General features: G+C 32.2%; 1 protein-coding gene across 3 annotated transcripts in view; it reads right to left on the bottom strand.

Annotated features, from left to right (window-relative positions):
* Nucleotides 1-13,116, bottom strand: part of LOC109618231 (scavenger receptor class F member 1-like) — a 248,321-nt gene extending 235,205 nt beyond the window's left edge. The window contains exons 1-10 of one of the 3 annotated variants that reach the window (XR_010707465.1): nt 12,793-13,111; nt 11,243-11,470; nt 9,727-9,981; nt 9,230-9,364; nt 8,882-9,019; nt 6,378-6,515; nt 5,719-5,856; nt 4,171-5,588; nt 3,915-3,999; nt 3,717-3,766 (exon numbers count right to left, since the gene is read on the bottom strand). Coding sequence is in view for 1 of the 3 variants with exons in the window: in XM_066065508.1 (XP_065921580.1) it covers nt 6,378-6,515; nt 8,882-9,019; nt 9,230-9,364; nt 9,727-9,981; nt 11,243-11,470; nt 12,793-12,877 (979 nt within the window). In the remaining 2 variants the exon portion in view is untranslated. Of the gene's footprint in view, nt 1-3,716; nt 3,767-3,914; nt 4,000-4,170; nt 5,589-5,718; nt 5,857-6,377; nt 6,516-8,881; nt 9,020-9,229; nt 9,365-9,726; nt 9,982-11,242; nt 11,471-12,792 lie in introns of those variants that run through there. The other 2 variants (XR_010707468.1, XM_066065508.1) reach the window with 2 other exon arrangements.
* Between the last annotated feature and the right edge of the window lie 756 nt (nt 13,117-13,872).

The raw sequence follows: 13,872 nt of genomic DNA, 5'->3' as shown, positions 1-13,872 counted from the left end.
GAAATGAAAATCTGTCACTTCCGGTCGAAACCGGAAGTAAAACAAATTTTTCGAAAAAATGAATTTTCTGATCAAATCAAAAACGAATATGTTTTTTGTAGAGCTTGTTAAACTGAATCTAACACTGAAAGCTGTTTTATAATCGGACGATGCATAACAGAGATATTGGGGTTTGAAAATTGATTTTTCCGGAAATTTTTATTCCGCGTCCTTGGTTTAAAAAATAGTGTAATGTTCAAAGTAAAATTAACTCGTACCAAAAAAAATTGTTAAGTCGTACTTCAACACATTCGGATTTTTTTGTTAAGTCGTTCTTGAAATCGGAAAGGTTTTTGTTAAGTCGTACTTAAAATCATTCGGATTTTGTTAAGTCGTACCAGGAATAATTCCATTTTTTCATCTTTTTATTTTCGTTACTCTTGTTGTTGGTTTAAGAGCTCTGCTTCTTACAGGAACTTCCAGCTTTACTTCTGACATTAACGGAAGACCCACTCGTTGCTTTGCAACGAGCTTTGCTCTAGTTCTATATTGCTTTTCAAAATATTTGTCCTTTTTGAGATATATTCGATCGAAGTTTTGGACTTCTGGCTCCTTAAAACCCCTAATTACATAACGCATGATAAAAATTTTATAATGTATAGTTTTATTAGTGAAAGATGAACATTTTTGCTTCTTAAACATATTACAAAACATTTCTCAGTAACGTGCTATGGAAGAAAGACTTTGGAGCCCTTTTGGCCCCTAAATTGAAGGGCTAGCCCCTTTTTCTTGGCATCATACGAAAGTTCTTTTGATATTAAACATATTTTGTTCAACAAGTGTTTAGAAATTCTTTGCCGTTTTTGAGCTACCTGGGATAGGACGTTTTAGGGGCTGACCCCTAATCTCCTTATTGGGGCCAGATAACGAAACTTTTATGATTGAATATTGTTTAAAACACCATTCTAAGCGGCTTTTCAAAATATTTGTCCTTTTTGAGATATATTCGATCGAAGTTTTGGACTTCTGGCCCCTTAAAACCCCTAATTACGTAACGCATAATAAAAATTTTATAATGTATAGTTTTATTAATGAAAGATGAACATTTTTGCTTCTTAAACATATTACAAAATATTTCTCAGTAAAGTACTTTGGAAGAAAGACTTTAGAGCCCTTCTGGCCCCTAATTTGAGGGACCAGCCCCTTTTTCTTGTTATCAAACGAAAGCTCTTGTAAATATAAATTTTATTTGCTCTATATTATATGGTAAAATATTTTCAGGAAAGGAGATAAAGAACGAAAACCATTAAAAATTACGTCGTTTTTTCAAACTCAATTTTCGGGTCCAGGCGAGCTTCGACGCCTTTGAAGCCAGACAACCATATATGCCTTTAAACACATCTACAATCTTTTGTCTACAATCCCATAAAATTTAAATTCAATATCTTTTTTCGTTTAGGAGGAGATAGCAGGACAAAATGACCCCCTAAAAATCACTAAAACGTCAATATCTCCCGAACGGAAATGACGTCATTAAAATAAAAAATTATATATAAGGTTTTTATCAATATCTACAAGATCTGAAATTTTCACGAAAATCGGTCAAGCCGTTTTCAAGAAATCGCTTGTACAAAAAAGCGTAAGAAAAAAAAAATAATAAAAGGGAAAAAGAAACAAAGCAATAACAATAAGGTCTTCCGTTGGAAACGGAAGACCTTAATAAAAAGAAACTGAAGAATAACAAGAGGGTCTTCCGTTGGAAACGGAAGACCCTAAAAAGAAAGAATTTATATATATATTGTTAATAACAATAAGAAAAGTGAAAAAGAAACAAAAGAATAATAGAAGGGTCTTCCGCTGAAGACGGAAGACCCTAATTATATAAAATAATCCTTGAACACTTGTTTACATTTAAATATAATTTATATAAGATGCAAACTATTTAAACGATTTTAAATTATAACAAAATTTGAAAACTGAGAAAACCAATTTTTTAATGGAACTACATTAATATTCCATTTAATGTCGGTATACAGGAAATGTCAGATGCAGAAATGACGCATCCTAAAATGGCGGACTGAGTTTCTTAAACACAGGTATTGTCAGACACGGACATGTTATTGTACACAGGTATTGTCAGACACGGACATGTTATTGTACACTGGTATTGTCAGACACGGACATGTTGTTGTACACAGGTATTGTCTGACACGGACATGTTATTGTACACAGGTATTGTCTGACACGGACAAGTTATTGTACATATGTATTGTAAGACACGGGCATGTTATTGTACACTGGTATTGTCAGACACGGACATGTTGTTGTACACAGGTATTGTCAGACACGGACAAGTTATAGTACACAGGTATTGTCTGACACGGACATGTTATTGTACACAGGATACGACGGACATGTACAAATGTTTTTTACACAGGGAATTGAAGACACGTAAAAGTTTCTTGTACACCGGTAATGGCGGACACGTACAAGTCTCTTGAACACAGGTAATGGCGGACACGTCCAAGTTTCTATAATACAGGATATGGAGGACACGTTCAAGTTTATTTAACACAGGTAAGGGCGTACACGTTTTAGTTTATTGAACATAGGTGATAGCGTACACGTTCAAGTTTATTGAAGACAGGCACGAACATGTTTCTTTATCACATGTCATGCCAGAAACATAAACGATAGAATTCAGATGCGCTACAAATTGTCTTCTGCTGAATATGTGGGAATGGCAAACGACGATCCAGTAATCCTGGTCTGGTTCAGCTATCAGAACGTTTGGGTCTGTTTAATACCTGAAATAAATCCAGTTTCCATTAGAGATAGTATATAAGATATCCATTTAATCAAACATGTATTTCAGAAAATCAATGAAGTTTTTACTATTTATACTCTTTTATTTACAAATAAAGTTTGAATTATAATAACCATTTCGGTATGCACATGTAAATATTTTGCATATATTTTTTACACATCATATACGTATTAATAAAATGTATGCGTTTCATTACCAATATAACCTTTAAAATTGTTCCAAATTATTTTAATGAAGTACACTTATGCACACGTGTGATATTACTGAAACATTACAAATTAAAATATATGACTCTGAAAAATGATTTTTTTTAATTGATGCACAAATTTATTCAGTAAAAGAGGAAACTAACATAAGATACGAAGCTCCCATAATCAGGCCTTGTTTGAAATCTGTAAAGAAAAGTATCAATTGTTATGACTCCTTTGAGTTGTCTTTATGTATTCAACACTCATCTATTTTTCCATAGTATACATAGGGTAATGTAGTGAAATAATACCATGCCTACATGAATACAAAAAGAATTGTAAGACATAACATACTTTTAAGGGAATCAACAGTGTCGTATCTGGATAGGTAACTCCATTTAATGTCGCTTCATTTATTCCTTTTTTCTGTAAAAAAAAAAAAAAGGTATTACTACAGATGTGCGATATTAAAAAAAAATTACAAATATCTACATATGTATATGTATTCAAATTTTAAAAGATATGGATAATAAATTAATATTGAAGGCGATACATTTAGTACTTAAATGTACTCACGTTTCAGACTAAGCACCGTCAATTATGTGTATTAAAATGGTTTATTACAAACAAATCAAAATATACAAAGGAAGGGAATCTAAAGCTAAAAAGAATAAACAATGGCGTTAAAAATACCAAAAAAATAGTTTAAACAAAGAAAGTACCTATACTTCAATGAGATTTGAAGCTCCAATAGTCAGGCCTTGTTAGAAATCTGTAAAGAAAATGATCTATAATTACGCCTCCTGTGAGATTGTCTCTATGTATTCAACAATCATCTTTTTTTGCATAGAATACATGAGGTTATGTTGTGAAATCATACTATGCCTACATACATACAAAAATAGTATGACATAAAATACTTTCAACGGAATCAACAGTGTAGATTCTGGATAGGTAACTTCTCCATTAATGTCGCTTATCATGTTCATCATTTATTCCTTTTTACTGTAATAAAACCAAATGGTATTAATACAGATGTGGGGTATTAAAACTTTGTGAATATTTATGATATGCATTCCAATTTTAAAAAGATATAGATAACAGTTTGGTATTGAAGGCGATACATTGACAGTTTGTTATTGTCATTTTTTTCATTTAGCAGTTAAATATACTCACGTTTCAGACTAAGCTCTGTCAGTCATGCGTGTGTAAATGGTTTCTTACAAACAAATCTAAATATACAAAGAAGGGAAATCTCAAGCTAAAGAAGAATGAACAATTGGGTTAAAAATACGTAATAACATAAAAATATATGCACACAATGTTTTAAAATACAAAATGCTTAGTTCAAAACATATTAATCTTAAACATAATCTTAAACATATAGCATGCACAACTTAAGGATGACCCGTTTCTACACCTTAAACAGGTAAATTGTGTATCAATAATACTGGGAACTCCACATTCGAACGCAAGATTGAGAGGAATAGTAATATTATGTTATGAAATAAATATACAAACATTGTTTAATTTATTAAAGATGAATTAAAACTATTCAAAATACCGTATTTCATTAAAAATTAAACAATATTTAATTAAAATATGAGTGAAAGACATTAAAAAAGAAGCAGCGTTCATTCAAATGAAACATTAATTTATGTAGATCTGAATAAAATTAAACTAAAATAAGTAATTGCAGAAGACTGATGACAGACACTAAAACCGTAAGGGCTTGAAATTCAAAAGCTCTAAAATTACTTTTAAACCAAATAGGCATTATTCAGAAAAAATGTTCTTTATATACTCTAACGACAACATTTTAACACTTACCCATCATGCACTTTGTGTATTAGTCCCCGTTGTTTCATACATACCAGATTTCTCCAAACAATAACGCGACAACGCGTTGCAATGCATATACAAATCAAAGTTATTCGTGGTTATTTTTATTAACCAGATTTTTATAAAATTGTTTTTGTAAAAGCTGTTTTAAACTAAATCAAAGTAATGTAATTCATCATACACCCAAGAAACAATTCTACCATAGTGTCGTTGATTTATTATCACAAAAGAGTAGCCTTTATGTGCATTCATATTCACGCCAACTGTTTATGTTCCTCATAAATTGTGTGCTTTGTAATCTGTTTATCTGTTTGTTAATGTTTGTTTGTAAAATAAAAGAAAAAAATGTGTAAATTCTTACCTATGGACATTTCATTGGCTTCTGATGTACTCAAATCAGGTAAGTTATATTACAGTTTTATTTTACCCGTCAATATTTAAAATATTTTTAACACGAATAAAATGTCAAGAAAAATTAAATATTTATTTTTAAATATCCCCTTATACGAAATCATGTTTTAAACTTTTCTTTAAAGGACGTTTGAATGAAAATCGACAGTTTTCAAAGCTTACATTTCAAAATTAAATGAAAATGTGTATGAAAATAAAAATACTTTTTTGACAGAAGTATCCAATCCAGCCAGGACGGCAGCCATAATCACATGAACCATTGATATCGTTACAACCATTACACGTGTAACTGTTGATACATGTCTCCGAACAGTCTTGTCCAAAATATCCAACGGGGCAAACTGACATAAACCAAATGTGTTATGTACTTAGTATTGATCACTAAATACTGTTTCATTCTTCTTACCAATAAATTACACGCATTATTTAACATTTTTTCCTATGTTATATATCTTTTATGTATCTACTCACGAGTTTTACACAAGTTCCCTTGATAGTCAGCATCACATCCTGTCAAACAAGTCCCATTGTTGATGGAACACTTGTTTACGTCACGGCAGTGTCCACAGGTTTCATTGCACTCGTAACCATATGACCCTCTATCACATGCTACGAATAAAATGGTAATTTTTATAAAATTAATGTGTTAAGAAATATTATTCATTTTAATTGTTTTGAATTCATTTATATATAATTTGATTTAGACAGTAAATATATATTCATTTTAACAGCAACTTGATCTGAGAAATTTGATATCAATAAGAGATACGCAGATTATCAGATCAATAAAGAAGGATAGTGGTCTGTCTCCTTGGATCAAGTTGGGTACGTACATGTCATGATAAATTCATTACGACTTATCCATACATATTGGGAAAAGCAATAAATGAATGCTTATCTAGCTACAACAGTAATCTATTTTTAAAGAAATTCTTCTCAAACACAATTAAAAACAAACAAACGTCATTTTAATTGGTTTAATAAGGCAGAAATAATAAACACCTAAAAAATCTAATAGTGTTGATATAGAGTATCGGATTACACTGTAACAATATCAGATTTATATTAAAGTTTTGATTGTAATACATATGTTTGGTTAATTGAAATGTATATCATAAAAAAACACTTACATGTTTTACACACGTCGCCTTGATAACCAGGGTCACATCCAGTAAAACATGTTCCTGTGATAACAAAACACCGGTTTACGTCACGACAGTGTCCACAGGTTTCATTGCAGTCGTAACCATACGACCCTCTGTCGCACACTACAAGTTTAAAATCATTTTAATTATATGTACAAATAAGTGTATTAATAAATTAAGTTGCAAATATAGAAGTTTGTCCATTTTACATATGTGACTAACTAAATTTTATGATCATTGACTGCAGTCTCCAAAAACGATATCACATTTCTTCACAGCCTCTTTATTTAAATTGATATCAAATTGAAAATAGGTATGCAGATTATTGTCCATTTTTTATACAATATTCATGAAATAAATTAGTTAAAAGGCGGATCCAACTTTACAAAATAATTTGAGATGCATCAGGACATTGTACTTATATTTTTGTTCCTTGGCTTTGGATACGACATCCGAACGTCCACGCTCTTAAACATAAATTGCACTCTAAGTATCTGGCTTTTTGTTCATCGGAAATAAATATCCGAGTTTCATTTTATTGTTGTAACGATTTGACGTCAACAAGGACGTGACGTAAAAACCCTGAATTGAACAATGTGGAATAATTGTTGTATATACAGTCTATTACCTGGTCGGGGGGAGGGGGGGGGGAGGGTTACTTGTTGGGTGAAGTTGATAATGGTTCATTATGTGAAGTTCAGGCTGCTCTTAACACAACAGTTACATTGCATATTTTAATCTAATATTAAATGGAATTATAACATACTCAGTAATGAATACAAGAGTTTTACATATGCGACAAAGCTAAATTTATATAAACCGCACATCTTCAAGAGCTGATACAAATTCTGCAAGACTGAAGGGCAGAAGGGCTTGTACGTATCGGTATAGCACCGTTTTTGAAACTCCTCTTATTTTTTCCACTTCAGAATTTGGTGGAAATTTAATTAAGTCATATGTCACAGAACAATGCCTGACCTAAATCACGCGTTATTATATTTTCATGGAATTAAAGACAAGTACATGCAATAGATATGTATTTATCAAGTATGGAATAAATAAAATAACACAATAAAATTATATTTGATATCCAGAGTTTACTCTTAGTTGGTTACCAACTAAGGATCATGCAGTTAATTTGATTGTCATATTGGTGAAGAAACATATTTTTCGAAAGTCGAGAAAAAACATAATGCTATTTTTTGCATCGTTAATGTTCTACTTACAAACCTGATGTAATATTGAAATAGAACTGTTTCTTACTGAAGAATTTAAAAAATGTGATGGTCATTATAGAGTGTAGGATCTTTTTTTATAATAAATATTTAATTCACGTAATACATATGTTGTGGTTTCTTCTTATTCCTGGGTAAATGTATCGTATACTGGGTGTATCTATGTAGGTAGGTGTATATTAATAATACATGATACCGATTTCTTGTGTGTGAGAGTCTGAAAAAAGGTGGTGTTTTATCTGTTAAAAATGTTTAAATTAAAGTAAATAAATAGGAAAACAAGTGAAAAGCTGTCAATTTGACAGCAAACCAAGTTTTCTTTAATGTGAACTGTATCCATATCCATTTTTCCCTGAATTGATAAACACTACCTACTGTATCCAATGAAATCGACTACCCTTTATGCAATATTTTGCCAGAAAATGACAGAGTTCAAAAGCTGGTATTTTTTATGTAAATTATCAGAAACAAAATCATAGCAATGTGCACACCTCTAATATATCTACAATTGATCTGCAAAAGAACAACTTCCTATCTTGAAAATTGTACGAGGAGTTATCCGTACAATAAGGGTACCCTGTATGCAATATTTTAAATTGCCAAAAAATGACTAAGTTTAAATGCCGGTATTTTTTTCATTAATTATCAGAAATATATATCATAGCAATACGCACACTTCTAATATCTGTACAATTATTCTGCAAAAGAACAACTTCCTATCTTGAAAACTGTAGGAGGAATTATCCGTACATTGAGGGTACCCTATATGCAATAGTTTGCCTAAAAATGACCACGTTCAAAAGCTGGTATTTTTTTCATAAAGTATCATAAATAAAAATCCTAGCAATATGCACATTTCTTATATCTGTACAATAATTCTGCAAAAGAACTACTTATAGGAAAAACTGTAGGAGAAATTACCCGTACAATGAAATCCTTTTGGCAGCCGCCAACAAGCCCGCCCGCCTGCCCGCTATTTTTACAATTTCAATAACCGGATTATTATTGGAAAACCCGGTTTAAAATTGAATAATACAAACCATTTTCCATATTATACCCTGAATTAGCCCACGACTTAATTATCGCCTTGGGTCTTTGGTCCTCTGGTTAATATTGGTGTCTCGGGCTAAGATTGGGTGTGATATGGAGAAAAGTTTCCATTCGAAAGCGATATATCCAGTTAAGCAAGTCGCAACTGTTGAAAGAACGCGTGTTTATGTCACTTAATATGTGTTAATTTATCCACACACTTACCACTTTTACACAAGTCTCCTTTAAAACCAGCATCACATCCAGTTAAGCAAGTCCCATTGTTGATGGAGCACTGGTTTACGTCACGGCAGGTTCCACATGTTTCTTTGCAGCCAGCACCATACGTTCCTCCTTCACAAGCTATCGATACAAACCAATTTCTTATGGGAAATAATCAAACATAACGTATTAATTTTTACTTTATTGTATTCTGATCAAGGCTAAAAAAAACCACCAAAAAGATATACGTATAATACTATGGTGAAGCTCCATGTTTAGTAGTATTTAATTAACTATCTATACGGCAACTGAAAATCAGTTTTCCATCGAGCAACAGATCTGCAAATTTACCCATTTCACATCGGTGACCTTTGTATCCAGGTTTACAGCCCAGACAGGTGCCGACCTCTATGTGACAGTACTGACAGTTAACGTTTGAACAGGGAACGGAACAGTTGGACCCAAAATATCCGGTAGCGGGACATCCTTCAATTTATACAATGGTAATATGATCATATATAAAATGACATGTTTTACTTCTATGTAACTATTCATGAGTTATATAATGGTAATTAAATGATGCATATTATAATATTGTTCATTTCAATCTCTTATGTATCATTGAGAGGAGACACCATAGACAAAAAATCATTATTGTTTAATGTGCAATTATAATGTTTAAAATAATCATTATTGTTATGTGGGGAAAAAACTACTCTAAATATATTTTTAAAAAAAACCACAATATATAGGTATCATACTAAAGTCAGTCAGCTTTACAGATATTGGCAAATCACCGTTACTATCTTTTTATTTACATATTTATTTATAGAATGAAGAACATTCACCATACACCTCCATTTCACAGAGGCCAATGGCAACAGTGTTAGAGTAACCGTCAGGGTAGGTAACTCCTCGTAGTCTCTCGTTGTAGTAGATGACGTACTGTCCGTGTACAGGACAGGTGGTGGTGAAGACAGCAGGTATGGTGTCTAGTGTAAAGTTGTCGTCCTTGTAACACAGTGTTCCCTGTAGTCTGTCTGTTGTATTGGAGACGTACACAGAGAATCCAAGGGAATACTTAGTGAGCCAATTAGAAGGACCTGCAAGAACAATTTAACACAATTAACTTAGATGGAACGTCATATGTAGCTGAATAAAAAAAATAACGATAAATGATTCTCGACATGGTCTATAGACAATTATCGTTGACACACAATATATGCACAAATGAAGTTGGCATGTATATATAATTCATGTCGATTAAATAGCAGTGATGCCATTTTATGGTTTATAACGATGTTTTACAACATAGTATACACGTTTTATGCAGTTAATTATATTGTTTACAGGATCAACAATGAAACAAAAAAAAATCCTAAATACTTTAAAAAAAGGTTTGTTAGGGTATCCATGCCAATAATACAAAACAAAATCATTGGATGCCCCTACCACCTACTGTAGAAGGGGTTTCCATGACAACTCTGTCTGGTTTAAAAGTGTGTTGTCACCTAAACCTAAGCAGCGCTAGTGAATACCTGAACGTATGCATGACGAATTCACGAAAATAATTATTGTCGACTTAAAATTGAAACGCATTATTTTTCTGAAGGTATCTTTATCGTGCCAACACCGACCGCGATGCTTGTCCTAATTTTACGACAAATGGGCACGACTAGTCTCTAGATCTGTAATTAATTGTTTATATACTTCATGCAGCAATGAGTTTCCTTTAAGTTGTTAACTGATTTATTGAAAAAAAAATAAACATAATAGAAAATTCCTGTTTAAAATGTTGCTATTAAACGATATTTCCATAATCATTAAAGTGGCTTAAACGATTTGACTTAAAAATTAATAAAGTGCGTCCTCTTTCCAAGTCAAAGAAGTGTAGAAAGTTGGATATTTTTTACTGTGAGGGTTATCTTTAAATCTTCACCTCAACAAAAATTATGCTCCCAGAAATGATTTAGAGAATCGTCTGAACGAATATAAGATTTCAATTTCTCTAATAATTTTGATATAAGTCCGAACAGCGGTGGGGGGGGGGGGGGGGGGGGGTCATCATGTCACTGACGTCGTTATCAAAAAAAGGCAATTTGGAATTAAAGTGAACTTTTATATAAACATAAGACTATTTTGCATTAAAAAAAAGTTCTTACCAAGAAGATGCCAATATAGCGCTGTCTTTTCGTTGTTTATCATACTGATAAATACATCAACACTGACAAACATGTTATATTGTTTGGGTTTCTGATGATATACGGGACAAGACCCCTAAACTGTCTCATTATAAATAATAACACCGAAATATACATTTAACAGAACCTTATTAATAACGAGAAATAGTAAATGTGACTATACCCCATGGTTTATTGCCCGTCCTGAAATAGATGGTGATGTGGTGGATGCTGTGGATGGTGGTCAGGTTCACCCACCAGGTGGCGGTTTGTTCTTCCCATGACATAGCACATTGACCTCCATACTCACTCAGGTCTGATTTACGTCCGTCCACAGCGTTACTGGCGTCCCCTTTGTCGACACCTGGTGCAGAGTACTGTTGGTACGCTGGTTTGTTGAGGGCGACATTAACTGTGAAGATAAACACACATGTTCTTACAACATTACTATCGTGATGATGTCAACTCGTGGTTCTAATACTTTATATTTGCATTATCCAGTGCCTTTGTCTGTGATAACATTACATGCACGTATCGATTTTGTACTATATAACCCATAATACAAATGACGCCATTGTGGCGCTGGCGGGGTTTGCTTATTTATATTTAAATATTTAATCGTACGACGGCTTAAAATTATATAAATATAAGTAATAAGGAATCATTCTTTGAATATTATGAGGTGATAATTTCGGTCGGGGCGTGATCAAATCTATCATAAAGCCCTTTGGGCTTTATTGGATTTGATCACGCCCCGACCAAAATTATCACCTCATAATACTCAAAGAATGATTCCTTATTCCTAATATAATACATGTATGCATGTATTGAACATTCAAATGCAGTTGTTAAAACGATTTGAAAGTATCAATTTTTCTGTAGCAAAGCCTATAAATATATAAAATCCTAATAAAAGAACCTTAGTAACTAATGTTATAAATATTATGAATAAAAAATTCCATATCTAATAGAATGACATTAAAGTTTGAAAAAAAGAAATTCCTATAGATTATTAATGCTTCATGAGTTTGTTTTAATGTAAATTGTGTATACTTTGTATATATATATATCTATATTTTATACAAAGAACCATTAGTGTCTCAAGATTGAAGAGTTTAAACAGTGCGTAGAATATGCGGGAGCATAAGGTTAGAGACTGGAAAAAGAAGTACCCCCCCCCCCCCCCCCGGAAGACACCTGTACTATCGAACACATACACGAAATGAAATGCACTTGATTAACTGCTTTAAAAATATTTAATTTTTTCTTCTGGTAAGTCTGTATATAATTCAAATGTAGTACAATCAAGGAAAGTACTTGCACATAAAATATAAAAGTTGCAGCATTAAGTCATGCCAGCACGATAAAGAACCCTTACTTGTCATTGTTCCTAACTACCGAACCATTGACCTTTTTCCAGCATCAAGTGACATTAGAAACTTGATATTTCCTTTTTCAATATATTTCTTTGAAGTACGTTAAGCATATAGCCTTTAAAATATTTGTAGTTAATATGTAAATACTCTTTGAGTGTGGAGATTGGTTTTAGAATGTAGTATTGCTATTGTTATCTTAATAATAATTTCTTGGAAATTCACTAAACGCCCTTATTTTTTACATTTTATTCTTTTAAATTACCATTTGATGGTTTGGTTCAATTCTTGTAAAGTATCCCAAAACAACCCCACTTGGAAAATATCATGATATTTAGAAATGTACATAAATTGGACTCACCGTATGCCTGGGATACTGTCAGCAGACACAACAACACAGTGAGGACATCGTGGGGATACACAGAGTTTCCGGACAGGGACACCATGATGTTGTCAATCTGGTCAAACTATATAACTCTATGAGTATAGATTTGTATGCCTTACAGAAATAACAAAGCAAATAAAAAGTATACATTCGTCTGAGAAGACAGATGTAGACAGTCTGTATATGTATTTGTTTAGAAGTTTAAGTAGACGAGGGGTGTGTGTGTGGCGTAGTGAAGGCGCAGACTCAATGATCACGTGACGAGGAAGTAAAACAATAAATATTAAGAGCTTAGTACGATGTTCAATGACTAGCTGTCAATCTTTATTACAACAAGTAGACCTTTATGAGATTTTTTCTTCATTTGAACATTTTAACGTCGTCCATCCATAACTATCATATTTCATATCTAATAGATTGCAGGTTTGATCACTAAAACCTTATTGTGATTTAAGGAGTTTATTAAATTATACAGATTCACCTTTGAAATCTTTTTTTTAAAAATAAATATTAATATATTTATCCTATGTTGTAGTTAACATTGAAGTCTACGGGAAAAATGCATTAAATATATTGCATTAGTACATGCAATTTTCTCACATTTCTCTTGGTAAAAAGTTGCAAAAGCTTTCCCTTTCTTCGAATATGCTAAAATAATTCAAAGTTTACTATACATTTTTTCAAAAAATGTTTTTTTATAAATTTTCCTAAAGGGCAGACATCTCTTTAACGAAAATTTAAGTGCAAAAAGTTCATTTAATTGACTACATACATACACGTACGCGAGTTTGGTTTATGTCAGCCTCATAATAGTTTTAAAACACGTATTTGATGCAGTATAGATAAATCAAAATTGTTAAATTTGCCTTAGTTATGGATGGACTGCCTTTAAGCGATATAGTCTGATATAATAATATGATATAATACACACATGTAAATGTATGAAAGGTTGTTGATGTAGTTGAGTTACTGCACACGTACGTTACTCGGTCTATGTCTGAATTAGTACTACCATAATGTTCACCTTACTTATTTGTTTAAGGTCACATTAAACGA

Source organism: Magallana gigas, chromosome 1, assembly GCF_963853765.1.
Source record: "Magallana gigas chromosome 1, xbMagGiga1.1, whole genome shotgun sequence".
Classification (NCBI taxonomy): domain Eukaryota; kingdom Metazoa; phylum Mollusca; class Bivalvia; order Ostreida; family Ostreidae; genus Magallana; species Magallana gigas.
Note: the sequence above shows the minus strand (reverse complement) of the source record. Positions and strands in the feature narration are given on the sequence as shown.